The sequence below is a fragment of the Serinus canaria genome, chromosome 11 (assembly GCF_022539315.1).
Source record: "Serinus canaria isolate serCan28SL12 chromosome 11, serCan2020, whole genome shotgun sequence".
NCBI classification, from domain to species: domain Eukaryota; kingdom Metazoa; phylum Chordata; class Aves; order Passeriformes; family Fringillidae; genus Serinus; species Serinus canaria.
In genome coordinates this window covers 18,994,849-19,010,292 of record NC_066325.1, presented here as the reverse complement: position 1 = coordinate 19,010,292, position 15,444 = coordinate 18,994,849, and the positions used below count along the sequence as shown (strand labels likewise).

Here is a 15,444-nt window from a genome sequence, read left to right as displayed (position 1 = left end):
ATGCATCATTAAAATCACCAGGTGACAGCAAACAGGTTTCCTCTGCATCAAGGATTAGCAAACAGGACAATGGTGCTTTGTCAGAATCTGTATCAAATTAAAGGTGATTCCACCTGGAGCTTGGATGTTGGTTCAGATGGATGAATCCCACTCTGGGGAATTGCTGGACAAAGGAGGCAGAAGGAACTGAAAGGGAAAGAGCTCAGAATTGTTCACATTACATAAAATTATTTCAGAAATTCATTACATTTTGCACACTCAAAAACTCAATTATCCCATTTGTCTTGCACTGGGAATTTAGATAACAAAATGGTTATCCCAAATGGGATTGGGACATTAGAAAATAAAATGGTCTGGGATTGGGACATTAGAAAATAAAATGGTCTGGGATTGGGTTCTTCCTCAGAGGCTGAATGTGGATCCATCCCCAGCTCCTCCAGGACAACATTCCTGCCCAGCCAACCCGGACTCATTCCCAAGGCAGAGCAACTTAGAGCTGCACTATTCATAAATACACATTTATTTTTCATTAGAAATGCGTAATTACAGCATTTTTAAAGCATTTTCCCCTAGAAAAGTAGTTAAGCAACAGTACAAACAAAAGTGTTAGTCTTCTGCAAATACAGTTTTCATGACACTGAACAGAAAACATCAGCAAAAGGCCAAGACTTGCTGTCAAGAGATTTTTCCTTTTTTTAAATATTTTCCTTTTTTTTTTTTTTTTTGTTTGTTATAAACACCATAGCAAATTAAAAAAAAAAAAAAAAAAAAAAAAAAGACTGTTCCAACAGTGAAAAATATCTGAGCTCTGGAACTTTCCCTAGGTGGCAAAGCAGGTACTGCAGGGCAGCAATACCCCAAACATCTGCAGACATTCCATTTGCACAGGAGGGACCAACGGGGTGGCCAGGGATGGAGTCTCACAGGTTGGAGGCAGGAGAGCTCTTCCTCTCCCCCCAGAGGTTTGCTCTGTCCTCTCTGAGTGGATTGAAGTGCAGCCCACGGGGTTGTTTGGAGGCCAGGACTTGCACTGGTGTCGTGGTGCAGCTCTGCCTGAAGTTGGAATTACCCTGGGGTGGGTGAGCAGGGCATGGCTGGAGGTTCTGAGGTCTGGGAGGTTTTTCCAGCCCTTCCCACTCCATTTCTGGCTGGAGTTCACTGCCAGCTCCCCAACATTCCTCAGTGCTCTCACTGGATTTGGATGGCTCCGTGTTCTATCTGCATTTCTGGCTGGATTGCTGATTGAAGGGAATCGGTGCCCTGCAAAGGGGAAGGGGACAGCAGGAAATCAATCCCAAAGTGCCTTTTCTTGGTGTAACCAAGAGAATGAGGGCTTATTATACAAATAGAAAGTTCCTGTCAATTCCAGTGGAAAAAATTCCAAAGCAAAATCCGCATGGATGTGGGCTCTGTGACAGTGGGAATGGGAACCCACTCACAAAGGCACCAAAAATAACATCAAGAGTCTCCATGAAGCTGAAATAATGCAATTATGATAAACATCTACACAATCATGAGTGGCACCAAGGCAATTATTCCCTCTCTCTTCCCAGGAAAAGAACCAGCTCCAAATAAAGGAAATAAATTCAGAGTCTGGCACCAAACTGAAGCTGTGGAAGGCTCATCCCAACAGAGAGACTTTGGGAACAGGGAGCTGGGAAGGGCACCCAGGATGAGCATGGAGAAGGCAGGAGGGAGCTCTGCAGTGCCAGAGCTGCTGGGGGTGAGGACAGTGAAATCACCTGGTGGCTTTGTCCTTGGAATCTCCCAGCTGGAGCAGGATAGGGTCTAAAAATGCTGATTTTCCCCACTGCAGCCTTTCCCTGGTTAGGGTGAAGTGAGACCAGCACAACTACAGCCAGTTTTTCTTCAGAGGAAATTCCTCCTGCAGGCCTGACTCTCCTCACTTCCCAGGGAAATCCAGGAAGAATTACAAGTGAGCAAACTGACTGGAACCTCCAGAGGAAAAAAATCTCTCTACAAACCAACTCACTGCCTACCTGGGGAGGGAAAATCCAAATTCCTGGGAGCCAGGACAGCACCTGCAGAGCTGGGAGAGGAGCAGCACCCAGAACTGCTGCACTGGCCTGCACAGAGCCCCTGACACCCAAAAAAGCTTCCCCTGGCAGCAGCCACCACAGCACAGCCAGAATTCCAAGGCCAGGGCAAGGATTTCAGGATTATTTCCCTTTGAACTTCCCCTCCTTCCAGAGATCTGCCCTTGCTGGATTTTCCCTCATAAACCCCTCTCAAGGATGCTCTGTGCAACACCCTGGCCACAGAATTCTCTCTCTGACAGGATTTTGGTGATAAAAATCCTCATTTGAGGTCCTGCTTTGTGCTTCAGCCTTGAACCTGCCAGAAGATCCACAAGGGGAGAAAATCCACCAGAATTCCCAGATTTTAGGTTTTGTTACACAGTCCCAGCTTTTTTATTATTCAAATTAAAACACCAGAAGTTCAAAATCCTCAAGTGCTGCTCCTAAATTCATTTATTTCCCTCTGCCTTGTTGCCAGTGATTGCATTTGGCTACAGGAATTTTTCCCCTGTTTAATTTGAAGGGTATTTTGTGTTTGCTTAAAAGTTCAATAAATTCATGCTAAGGTGCTGAATAAATCTATGAGATTGCTCAATTGGATAGCACCAAAAATTTAAATAATCCTCAAAGGTTTTGTTCCCATTTAGAGGAAAAGTGTATTGAGTAAATAGAATTATCAAATACCAGCACAAGAGCAACACCAAACATTGATCCAACCTCAGACCTGAAGGGATTACAAGAATTTGGATTTGGAATGATGGTGGGGTTTTTTTCCAAATCTAACAAAATTTACCACCAGCATTGCATCTGAGCACAGAATTTTAATCCAAATATTCTGTATTTCTAGACTTTGCAAACTGCTGTCAAAACATGAAAATAAGCCAAGCAAAAATCATTCATGAATAGACTGAAAATACAAAATTGAAGTGGATTTTGATCTGTTCCAGCTGAACTCAGAGCAGGGAATCATTTCAGAAAACAAAAAAAAAGGGCAGAAAACTGGTACCTTGTAGTGAGACATGAAATAAATCCACATTTGTGCTGTTTCTAAGAGGGAACTGGCACAGAATCCAGCCCAGGTGGAAAATAAATTCCACTTTAATGAGCTTTGATTGATAAAGAGCTACAAAAGCCTTGGGACCTCTCAGCACCTTGACAGAACCAGGTGGAAGTGTCAGGGGAGGGGGAAGGGTCACTGGATTTGCCCTTCCCTCAGATAAGAGATCCTTCTCCACAGGAAAATTCCATATTTTGATCCACAAAAACGACCCTGAAGGATGGATAAACTCAGAGCAGTGCAAACACCAAGGTGGCTTCTCCAGCTCCTCTCCAGAGCCTCAGTTTTCACTCGCTGCAAAGTGAGGGAATATTTATGGCTGACTTGTTCTGGGGCTTGTCTGCTTTTCCTTCCCTGCCCTTTTCCTGTCCCTCTCCTGCCCTGCTTTCCCTGGAAAGCTCTGGGCTCCCCCTCAGGGTGAAACCAGCACAGTCAAAGGGTCCCTGCAGAGGGAGGAGCTCCTGGGGGCTGCTCCTGGGAACTCTGCTCCAGGATTCCTTCCTGAGGAGGGAGGGAAATGTGGGAATTCCTCAGGTTTGGAGTGGGGACAGCAGCAGGAGGAGCACCTCTCAGTGCCTGCTGCTCCTCTCTGGTCCTTGTGGGTCCTCCCCAGCCCAGGGCACCCCGAGCTTTGGGCCATTCACATTCTCTGAACAATCCCCTCGCCCAGGATTTCTCTGAAGCTGAGAAGCCTTGAGAAAAAGGAAAACAATTCTTATCTCATTTGATTCTCCTGTGTTTTGCTGCTTTGGAATGTGTTTGGAGATTGTTCACCCCCAGGTGATTGTTCCATTGGGTTCTGCTGGGAGTTGTTTTCATTCACTGGACAATCAGGGCCAGGTTGTGTCAGACTCTGGAAAGAGCCAGGAGTTTTCATTATTATTTTTTTAGCCTTCTGTCTGTATCCTTGCTGTATTCTTTAGTAGAGTTTAGTACAGTATTCTTTAGTATAATATAGAATCATAAAATAATGAATTAGCTTTCTGAGAACATGGAGTCAGATTCATCATTCCTTCCTTCATCAGGGCTTCCTGCAAATACAACAGTTGTTCTTGGATTTATTAAATCCACAGGAGCAGCAGTGATGGAGGATCCATAAAAAACAAGGCACAATCCCTGCAGAACACCCTCAGTGTCCAGAGCACTGTTACAATTAAATATTGACAAGGGCAGTCAGAAAGAATTCCACAACCACTTGGAGAAGCTCATGGAGTGGGATATTCAAAACCACGTGTGACCAAATTCAGAAAAATGTGTTCCACCTGGTTTAAATCAACTTTGTGGTGCTGTCACCAAAGCTTCAAGCTGATGACAGACTTCTTCTAGCCTCAGCTTCACGGCTGCTCAAACTGATTAAAAACAACCAAAAAAGCCCCAATAATTCCTCCTCCAGCAGAGAGGATCAAGTGTTCACTTCCAACTGGACTTGCTGTTGATCAAAACAACTGGAAAACTGCTGTCAGAGCAGGAATGACTTTTCTGAGGGAAACCTCAGTCTGAAAATACTTTTTGGCTGATTGCAGCCACGTTTCTGGTGCTGTCCTTTGTGAGGCTCTCAGCCTTCAGGGACACACCAGTGACCAAAATAACTTCTCCAGAGGCACTGAGCAAGGACAGCAAAGCAGTCAAGGATCATTTCTACCTTCAAAAAAATGAAGGTAATGAAAAAAATGATAAAATAATCATTCTTATTATGAATGATGGGTTTTATGGTTTGGAAAGAGGATAATGAGCTGCTTGTATTTGTGGGTAGATATAAAATGTGGAGAGGAGAGGAGAGGAGAGGAGAGGAGAGGAGAGGAGAGGACGAGGAGTGAGCGAAGGAGAGGACGCTGAGGAGAGGAGGAGAGAGCGAGGAGACGAGGAGAGGAGATATAGGAGGGACGCGAGGAGAGGAGAGGAAGGAAGGAGAGGAGCAGGACGAGGAGAGGAGAGGAAGAGGAGAGAGCAGGATGAGGAGAGGAGAGGAGAGGAGAGGAGAGGAGCGAGAGGCGGAAGAGAGGAGAGGAAAGAGGAGAGGGAGAAGAGGAGAGGAGAGGAGAGGGAGGTGGGCGGGAGGGGGAGGGGGCGGAGGGAGGGGGGAGGGGGAGGGCGGGTGGAGGGAGGGATGGGAGAGGGAGGAGAGGAGAGGAGAGGAGAGGAGAGGAGAGGAGAGGAGAGGAGAGGAGAGGAGAGGAGGAGGAGGGGCTGGCTCATACTTGGCTGGAGGCAGCGTGGTCTGTCACGGGGGTCAGCTGCACGTACTGCACCTGGATGTCGCTGCCCTGCAGAGGGGAGCCGTCCACGCCGCCGGCCGCGGGCTCGGCCGAGGCCACAGCGATCAGCTGAGCCCCCTGCAGCACCTGTGGGAGGGCAGGAGAGACAGGTGAGAGCTGGGAATGCCACCAAGGCAGGCTGGCAGTCATGGTTAAGTTTTAGCTTTTGTATTTTCAGATTCTGCATTGGTACATAGCTCTGAACTCCAGATAAAGTGTAGTGAAATGTCTTCACATTTGGGTCAGACCATCTCCCAGACCAGGAACACCCCATGAACCATCCAGAGAAATCCAACCAGGAACACCCCGTGAGCCATCCAAACAAATCCAACCAGGAACACCCCAAGAACCATCCAAACAAATCCAACCAGGAACACCCCGTGAACCATCCAAACAAACCCAACCAGGAAACACCCCAAGAACACCATCCAAACAAATCCAACCAGGAACACCCCAAGAACCATCCAAACAAATCCAGCCAGGAACACCCCGTGAGCCATCCAAACAAATCCAACCAGGAACACCCCATGAACCATCCAGAGAAATCCAACCAGGAACACCCCGTGAGCCATCCAAACAAATCCAACCAGGAACACCCCAAGAACCATCCAAACAAATCCAACCAGGAACACCCCGTGAACCATCCAAACAAATCCAACCAGGAACACCCCATGAACCATCCAAACAAATCCAACCAGGAACGCCCCAAGAACCATCCAAACAAACCCAACCAGGAACACCCTGTGAACCATCCAAACAAACCCAACCAGGAACACCCCGTGAGCCATCCAAACAAATCCAGCCAGGAACACCCCGTGAGCCATCCAAACAAATCCAACCAGGAACACCCCATGAACCTCCAAACAAATCCAGATCCAACACCAAAACCCACTAAAGGAACCATAGGAGCAGCTGTCCCTCAATCCCAGCTGCTCCCAGCAGGGTTTCCCACAAAACAGGGAGCACATGGATTCCCACTGGATGCTCACTGCATTTGGTCTTGTGGGACTGATAATTATGTTAATTATGACAAGTTAATTGGGACAGAGTGACAGATCCTGCTGTGAGTGTGATACCATCAGAAGTCACTGAGCAAGGTTTTCCTGCATGAACACCCACATCCAAAATATTCCTTCCCACAGCCAAGGCATTCATTCCAGCAGTGTTTACATTCCTATCAATAGGAAGGTGGAGATTTAGGAATTCCTAATTAATGCTGATGTTTATCCCATCTGCATTTGGCTGGAGAAGACAAGAAGTCCCTCATTGGCTTCAAACCCACAGAAGAACTGATCCATCTCAAAGCGCTTCAAAATGGGCTTGGGATAAACTCATTTTCATTCCCTTCTTGAAACAAAAATCAGAATAAAATAAATGTATATAAAAAATAACAAGTCCCCCTTGCATTTCTCAAACCCAGCCCCACATCCAAGTTTAACTTTTATGAGCCACAAATGAGGGATTTCTAAACATTTGAACACAACGAACAAAAGGAATCTTTCAAACCAAACAAGAGAACAAAGAGCAAAAAATAACATTGTTCACAAAGGTTCTGCTGACCAAGGATGATTTCTCAGCTGATCTGAGGGTGGGTGGCCATGGACGAGGGGCTGGACCCGAATTTCCCCGGGGAGCGTGGGAGGAAGAGGAGGTGACCTCTAGGAATGACCTCCTGGGTGTTGGCAGGATTTTATTGGGATCTTGGGTGTTCTGAGACAGCACCAGCACCAGGCTGCTCAAGGATGTCCCAGTCTGCCCAGAAGGGATAAGCAGAATTCTCTCCTCCCACAGTATTAGTTTTGGAAGCACCCGAGGCTCTCAGGATCACCCTTTGTCCCACTCATCCCCTGCAGGTTTGAAATGACTTTTCTCTCATTTATTTCTCAGCTGGAAAATTCAGAAGGGTTGGGAGTGACTGAACTGACAGTCCTGGAATAGTTTGGGTTGGAGCAGCTGGGAGAGTGGAGGTGTCCCTGTCCCTGTCCCTGACATGGCAGGGATGGGGTGACCCCAGTTCCATTCCAGGATCCTGGGATTCTCCCCCTGTGCCATCCCACTGACCTCAATCTCTGCCTTTCTCTTCAGGTTCCTCCCTCTCCTCTCCCCCTTTTTCTCCCCTCTGTCACACTCTCTTCAAAGTCTTGGTGATTTGGGACATGACAACAATTATCTCCCAAATTTCTCCATTTTGACCCTTCTTCAGTGAGACATTTACCACACAAACCATAATAAAATGAATATTAATAATGAAAACCTGCTCTCTTTCTTTCCATGTCAAGTCCATTTTATCCCATAACAAATAATTCCCATTTAACATCCAACTGCCAAGGCATGAAAGGGAATTTTTCAAAAAAGAACAAAATATAAGAAATTTTCTTTCAACTTCTTCCAAAATTATTCAAACATGTTTAAATTCCTATCACGTCCTTTGAACCTGCTAAACCCCATTTCTGAACCTTCTAAACCACATTTTAAACCTTCTAAACCCCATTTCTGAACCATTCTTGCTACAGTTGTGAGCTCTTTTATCAATCTGAGCAAGCACATGTGTTTGCCTGCCTATAAAAATCTCAAAAATAAGAGATGTTGGGGTTTGGTGCCTTTTTCCCATGTATTTTTCCCATTTCTACAGCAGGAATGCAGTAAAAGGTGATGTTTCTTTAAACCAAAGTGAGGTTTGGAATCCCAGAAGGAGTGGATGTTCCTGGAAGCTGAAAATCCTGGGACACTGATGGCCAAACACATTCAAATGACAAACACAGCTCCTCCAAATGATAAGAAGCTCTGCTGATAAGAGTTCTCTTCAAAAAGATAACTCCCTGTCCCTGATTCTTTTCAGTCTGAAACTTCTGGAGCCTTAAACTAAAACCATCTCCTGCATTTAATGCCAGCAAAACATTCATTTAGTGGCTCACATCCTCAAATATTCCACTCTGAAGGAAATGCAGGGTTGTGGGATAAGGGCCTTGCAGAAAATCCCACTGCAAGAGCTTTCAGGTGCTTTATTCCCATTGATTTCCTAATTAATTGTTCTGGAAATAAAAGTGGGTTGGGTTAAAGTAAAACAAAAGAAAAAGCATCCACTGCTCTTAAAGTGAGGGAATTTCATGAGCTGCTTCCTTGGAGACCTTCCCTTCCCCAACAACACTCGTACCTAAATTTGTTATTTCTTTCTGCCATGAAATGTGCTGATATGAAAATAAATCCAGCATGAATCAAAGCAGTTGAGAGTGGAGGAACTGTCCCTGCTGTGCATTTCTGGGAGTGCTGAGTGGAACCTTGCAAAAAGTGACCTTAAATCTGTCAAAGCTTCATTAGGGAGCCCCCAGCAGAGCCATAGAACAGGGAGCACCTCCTGGAAATCCCCCAAAATCACAGGCATGGAAAAGGAAACTGATTGCAGCTCCGTGGAGTGGGGAAAAACCAGAGAATTCCAGAGTGAGTTTTTAGCAGGGGCATGATTTAATTGTGCCAGAAGAATAAACCATCCCAGCTCTGGGATTCCCTTCCTGTCCTGGAGAAAGGCAGGAATGCAACCTGCAGCCACCTAAACATCCCCAAAATGTCCCCAAGATGTCCCCAAGATGTTCCCAGGATGTCCCTTTCCTGCCTGCCATGGCCAGGTGGAGCAAGGGGAGTGATGGCAAAGCCTGGCTTTGATTTCTGGCAGGGACAGTTCAGGCCCTGAACAATGATGCAAATGCATCAAATCCAAACACAGATTTCCACTGAAAATCCACTTGAAACCAGCACAGGTTAATTATAATTATTATTAGAACTAATTGGCAGTGTGAGTGCAGATGGAATTTCAGTAGGAATGACTGGTTATGGAAACTGGAGTTACCTCATCTCATTCCCTGTATCAAATTCCAGGGGATATTGGGAAGAAAGGAAATCTGGATGGTTCCTCTGACTCATCTCCTGCTCAGAGATCCTCCCAGGGAATTGTGCTCCAAGGGAAACTCCTCAGGATGGCTCTGGAGTTACCTGAGGGCTCTTCCCAAAACCAGCCTGCACTTCAGAGGGATGGAGCACCTCTCCTGCAGGGACAGCCTGGGGGAAGTGGGATTGCTCAGCTTGGAAAAGCCTCAGGGTGACCAAACTGTGACCCTGCAGTGCCTGAAGGGGCCCCAAGAAAGATGGGAAGAGACTCTGGACAAGGGCTGGAGGGACAGGACACAGGGAATGGCTCCCACTGCCAGAGGGCAGGGATGGATGGGACATTGGGAAGGAATTCCTCCCTGTGAGGGGGGGGAGGTGCTGCAATGGAATTCTGAGAGAATTCCTGACTTCCCCATCCCTGGAAGTGCCCCCTGGATGGGGCTTGGAGCAACCTGGGACAGTGGAAGGTGTCCCATGGCAGGGGTGGATCTGGGTGAGCTTTAAGGTCCCTCAGGAGTCCCCAGATCTGCACAGTTGTGAAGAAATGGTTCAGTGCCAGCAGCAAGCACAGCAAAAGCCATGGAAGTGCCTCCCAAAGGAAGAGTTTTCAGGAGTGGGCAATTCCAGATCTCCAGGATAATTCACTGTTCTGAGCAATACCAAAGAAGCCTTTGGCTTAAATGTTTTTTTTTTTTTTTTTTTTTCCAGCAGAATGTTTTTGTTGGGTTTTATTCAATGTATAACTGAGTAATGGCTGGATAATCCAGAGAAAAATACTCCAGAGTCAGGGAAATCTTCCTAAACTGGAGCTGCAAGTGCAAGAGCTCAAGGAAGGAGTCAAAGATGGGAGGTGCAGACTCCTGCAAGTGACCAGCACTGGGAGAGGAGAGGTCATTCCAAGGAATAACTGAGGGTCACAGCACAGCATCTGCCTGGTGGGAAATGTGTGAGTGCCAGGACCCAGCCAGGAGGGAGAGGATCCCTCCTTCCTGAAGGAGTGGCTCCCTTTCCATCCCTGGTCTGGAAATGTGGCAAATCCCTGCTTGCCTGAAAAATCCAAACCTGGCTTGAAATGGCACCCTGGTCTCCAGTTCCTGGTGGGATTAGTTCTGCTGCAAACAAAAGGTCAGGAGAAGAGCTGGGGTATTTTCTGCACTTCCCATGACATTCTGCTGAAGGCTTCAGGCAGTTGCAGCAGGAAGAGCATCCAATCTTTTCCCAAATAAATTCAGAGGAGGATTTGGCCTCTCAGTGCTGCTGAGAAGCTCCATCCCCTCCAATGAGGCTGGCAGTAAATATGCCACTTAAAAAGAGTCTGAGCAGGTCACTGAGGATCTCCCCAAATCCCACACAGCTGGGAGATGTCTGCTCCAATCCCTCACTCTGCCCTCCAAAGGGTCATTTCACTTCAATTCCAGAAAGAAAAGAGATTTAGGGGAAGCTGCAAATGTTTACATCATAACTGGCAGTGGGGTTTTTTTAATAGAAGCAAAATAACATCTGAAAGTTTGGCTCTTGTTGCCAGAGTAACAAACACTGCTCCTACTGTCCCTGACAAGATCCCATTAACCAGGAGAAATATGGATGGGGAAAGGAGCACGGAGACACAGAGAACTTCTAGGATTGCACAGCTCAGGAAAAGGCCTAAGAAAATGAATCTTCTCCCTCCTCCACTTGAATTCTGGAATGATGTCACCAGCTGGAGTTCACCATCAGGATCAGAAGTTCGTGGTGGCTTCAAAGGAAAAGCAGGAGGAGGATGGCGGAAAAACCAGAGTGAGGAGCCTGAGCTATAAATCAGGAGCTGGAGAAAGTTCTAAGCCAGTGCTGGTCAATTAAAGAGCACTTAAAGGAGCAAACAGTGCTCTGGAGAATTACCTGAACTACAATAATGAGTTCCTAACAGAAACTTGCACCAAAAAAAAAACCCTGCTCTGGATATAATTCATGGAAAAAAATTCCCAAGGACAAGGAGAAGTGGAAACTTGACCCAAGTTAAAGAGCAGACTCAGTCCCTCAGGGTTTGTTCTCTTTAACAGCCCCACTCCTTTGGGAAGATGCTCCCTGATTTCCTGGACAGGGAAGGAATCCAGAACCTGGAGCTGTGTGCTGTCTCTGGTTTTCCTTTCCCACCCAAATCTCGTGACAGGAGTGTCAGAGCTCTACTGAACACGAGGAGTTCTCTGTGTTATAGGGGGTATTTCCACGTGGAGGGGGAATATGAATCCCAGAATTTCTGCTAAGAACAACCATATGGGGTTTGGAATGAAAACCATATGAGAGAACACCTGCACCTCTCCAAACACTCCTACAAAAGCTGCAGATACTGGGAGGAAAGGAATTAAAACACCCAAAAACTCCAGCTCCAATCCTGGCTTTTATCTGCTAGGAAAGTTCATGTCCAAGGAGTCCAGAGGAACAGAAGTTTTATCTATTTTATTTCAATTACTGGCACTGGGCAAGGTGAGAGTGGCTCTGGCAGTGACCAGAACTCAGAGCAGATGGGCTGGATATTAAAGGTGATCCATCATCTCCACCCCAGAAAATCATCTCTGATGTCCAAAGCCTTTTCCTGAAGAAAAGCAATCAGGAGAGCTGATGGATTTCCTCCATGGAGGTGGATGTTGTTCCACACAGCCGCTGCAGTTTTTAAAATATTGGGTTTTGATGGGTTTAATAAGATCAGAATCAGCACAAATCAGCACTCTCAGATTCCCAGCAGGGCTCACAGATAAGCCATGAATTCTCTCAGTTTTCTCTGCCTGAGGCCACATCATTTCTGCAGGAATTCCACAGGTGCTTCCCTTTTGCCAAGGCACTAAGTGGACAAATGTTTCCAATCCCCTGGACAAAAGCCTGGGAATTGGTGCTTCTTTCACACCAAGCATTTGCAATGATGCAAATGTTCTTTCTGTAATTTCCAGCCATAAAATAGAAATGACTCCTCAGAGAGTGTCTCTTTGACTAACTCATGTACTACAAGTTTTGGGGCTGCACATGATGCTTTCCCAATTTTGCAAATGAATTTGTGATTCCTTGGATTAATTTCCTCCTTTATGGACTTGTCTCAAGTTGAAGCCAGTAGCCTGACATGTAAGAATTGTACAAATCCTTCAAAAATGGGATTTGCCAATTACATTCCACATTGAGCCTGCAAATAAGGTCCTTTTTCTGGAAGGGATTTTTAAAATTTAATTTTTTTTTCTGCTTGCATGGAAAGCATTCCCAGAGAAATTCGGATTTTAGCAGAGAACCAAAGCTCAGTTTCAAACGGGAACAAAGAGGAATAAGAAGGGTTTTGTTTATCCACTGCACTTCCTGCATCGCTTCGAAAACTGCATCGAGTCATTCTAAAGCCATTAGGTAACACATCCACCCTGCTCTGCTATAAATCATTAAAATCTCTTTGCTTTGGGGGTGGAAAACAATTGGCACGGGCGTGGAGTGCCTGTTCTCCCCCGTGGATTAAACTCCAACCATATGTGAGTTGTCAGGGCAGTTTTACCCTTGCCGGGGCTCTCCGAGGTTCTGTGCTCTCCTCACCCCTCTGTTCACCCTTTGTGCTCATTTTCCTCTCCAGCCACATCCAGGGGATGCAATTACAGGAACCAGAACATCTCTGAACCCCTGGCTTTGCTGTAGAGCTCCAAGTTTCACCTACGTGGAGCTCCCAGCCATCCCCGGCCTGCGCTTGAACCTCGCTCTCCCATCCAGCAAGAAATTTCTATTTTGCTACCAGCTGAGCCTCCAGGCCAGCCAAAGGTCTTTAATTCCCCTCTCCAGATTACATTTGCATACATGTTAAACTTTCCCAGCGTCATTTGCATGTTTGAAAAAGGCATTTTGGAAGGCCTCTCCATTGGATTTTATTTTTTTTTCCTGCAGTGTGAGTTTGAAGCAGACATCAAGGAGAGCTCTGGACCCAGAAGTGTTGTTTGCTCTGAGTCCACATCTGCTTTTCCCCAAGCCATTGCCAGTTCTGGAGCTCACTTTAATACCCAGCTGGGATAATGTAAAACGAGGCTAGAACCTCAAATAAAGGCTGGGAGCACATATTTGTGCTCAGGAACAGTTGTGTGCAGCCAGTTCAGCTTCACTCGTGTTCTACCCACTGAAATTTGGCCTCAATGGAGGGAAAAGGGGGGAAAATCCACCCCAAAACAAGCCCTGTGTGTGTGTGTGTGTGTGGCCACACGAGTGGAAGTGGAACTAAAGCTCACCAGAGCTGTATAAAATCCATTTTTAGAAGGTTAAAGTGCCTTTTTTACAATCAACCCCTCAGTTTTGAAAGCAAAGATGTGGTTTTCTCCAAGCAGAGAACACAGAGTGTTCCCTGGGCTGCTGGGAATCTTCTCCCTCCACAGCTCCAAACTTTCCTCAATCCGTGGGAAGTCTGGTAAGAAATTTTTTAATTCTTAGGACACTCCAGCTATTGGAGTAGAGAGGGAAATGCTGGACACAGAGAGCTGAATAAATGGATTAATTCTATACAAACCATCATTTTTTGGCAGCTTTGGTGGCCCAAACATCCATCAGGAGTCAGGCAGCAATAAAAGTGATAACCTGATAAGGTTATCCCAAAAGCTGTGCAGAGGGAAGGAGCACAGGCTGTGGCTGACAGGGATTTGTGGGATGGGGAAGGAGTTTTGAGAGTGTCAGGGAAAGTTTTCCTCCTCCCAGCCCATTAAGGGATGAATTATTTTGATTTAGATGAGCAGATTTTTCTTCACACATCCTCCAGTCGGAGCCTGACTGTGTCTGGCTGTTTGTGGAGATGAGGAAGGGCTGAAAATGGGTTCAGCTCTGGAGGAAAAATCAAAACCCACCCACATTTGGCCTTGCTGGAGTCTGGGGCTGATACAAACGAGAGAATTTCCAGCCCTCACATGGATCCAGACGCTCCCTGGGAGTGCAAAATGCCAAGATCCCGTTACTGGGAGATTCCAGCGAGCTCGTGCTCATAAAAAGCAGTTTTTCATATCTAACACAGAACATGCTGGGGCTTTTTCCTTAAAAATCCTGCAAAAAGTGTGGAAGTTCTGCAAAAGCAGCTCATGGAGAGACCCAGAGTGACCCTGGTGCCACTGAGGCCCCTCAGCTGAATTCCTCCAGCTGGCAGCACAGGCAGCCCCCAATTCCCAGCTCCTAAGGGAATTCTGGGAATGTTCCCCTACGGAATTCCCAGCTCCTAAGGAAACTCTGGGAATGTTCCCCTATGGATTCCCGCCAGGAACTGTTCCCCTATGGAATCCAGCTCTAGGAATCTGGAATCCCCTAGGTTCCCGCTCCTAAGAACTCTGGGAAGTTCCCCTATGGGTTCCCCTCCTAGGAACTCTGGGAATGTTCCCCTAGGATTCCAGCTCCTAGGAACTCTGGAATGTTCCCCTACGGGATTCCCAGCTCCTAAGGAAACTCTGGGAATGTTCCCCTACGGGATTCCCAGCTCCTAAGGAAACTCTGGGAATGTTCCCCTATGGGATTCCCAGCTCCTAAGGAAACTCTGGGAATGTTCCCCTATGGGATTCCCAGCTCCTAAGGAAACTCTGGGACATTCCCCTATGGGATTCCCAGCTCCTAAGCGGAAAACTCGGGGAATGTTCCCCTATGGGATTTACCAGCTCCTAAGGAAACCTCTGGGAAATGTTCCCCGTGGCATCCCAGCTCTAAGGAAAACTCGGGAACAGTTTCCCCCAGGGAATTCCCAGCTCCTAAGGGAATTTTGGGACCATGTCCCCCATTATTTCACAATTCCTGGCTGAACACGAGGTGTTTTTGCAGCCTGTTCTCCTCCTGGTACCAACATCTTCCTCTGGGGCTGAATCCTGCCAGGATGGAACAGTCCCAACAACTCCAAACTTTATCCTTCAAAAATCACTGCCCAACCCCCCTTAGATCCAAGTTTCACACTTTTTAAGGAGAAAGGAGAAATGGGATTTAAGGAGAAGGAGGCAATAAGTGCTATTTAAGCTTTTGTCATAACAAGGAGATAAAAGCACAGGAAAGAAAGGGATAAAAGACTCTCCAAGGAGATTTGCAGCTGACCAAAAATTCCCTCTGATCCTTTTATTTACCTACTTGGAGCTTTTTCCTGAATAGATCGCTTAGGAATTGGATCACACAAAGCACAAAGAAAGTCACTGTACAGTAAATAAACCACAGAGGAGATAGGGCATGAAACAGCACTGAAAAAGATCAATTTCAATTTTTTTTC

The 15,444-nt window shown here is 46.4% G+C and overlaps 1 protein-coding gene across 3 annotated transcripts in view; it reads right to left on the bottom strand.

The window, feature by feature from the left end:
- Nucleotides 1-972: 972 nt before the first annotated feature.
- BANP (BTG3 associated nuclear protein) overlaps nt 973-15,444 on the bottom strand; it is a 109,545-nt gene continuing 95,073 nt past the window's right edge. For 2 of the 3 annotated variants that reach the window (XM_050978880.1, XM_050978881.1), the window contains 2 exons: nt 5,295-5,438; nt 1,270-3,949 (listed from right to left, as the gene is read on the bottom strand). In XM_050978880.1, the coding sequence (XP_050834837.1) occupies nt 3,812-3,949; nt 5,295-5,438 (282 nt within the window). In that variant the 3' untranslated portion in view covers nt 1,270-3,811. The other variant, XM_030227716.2, reaches the window with a different exon arrangement.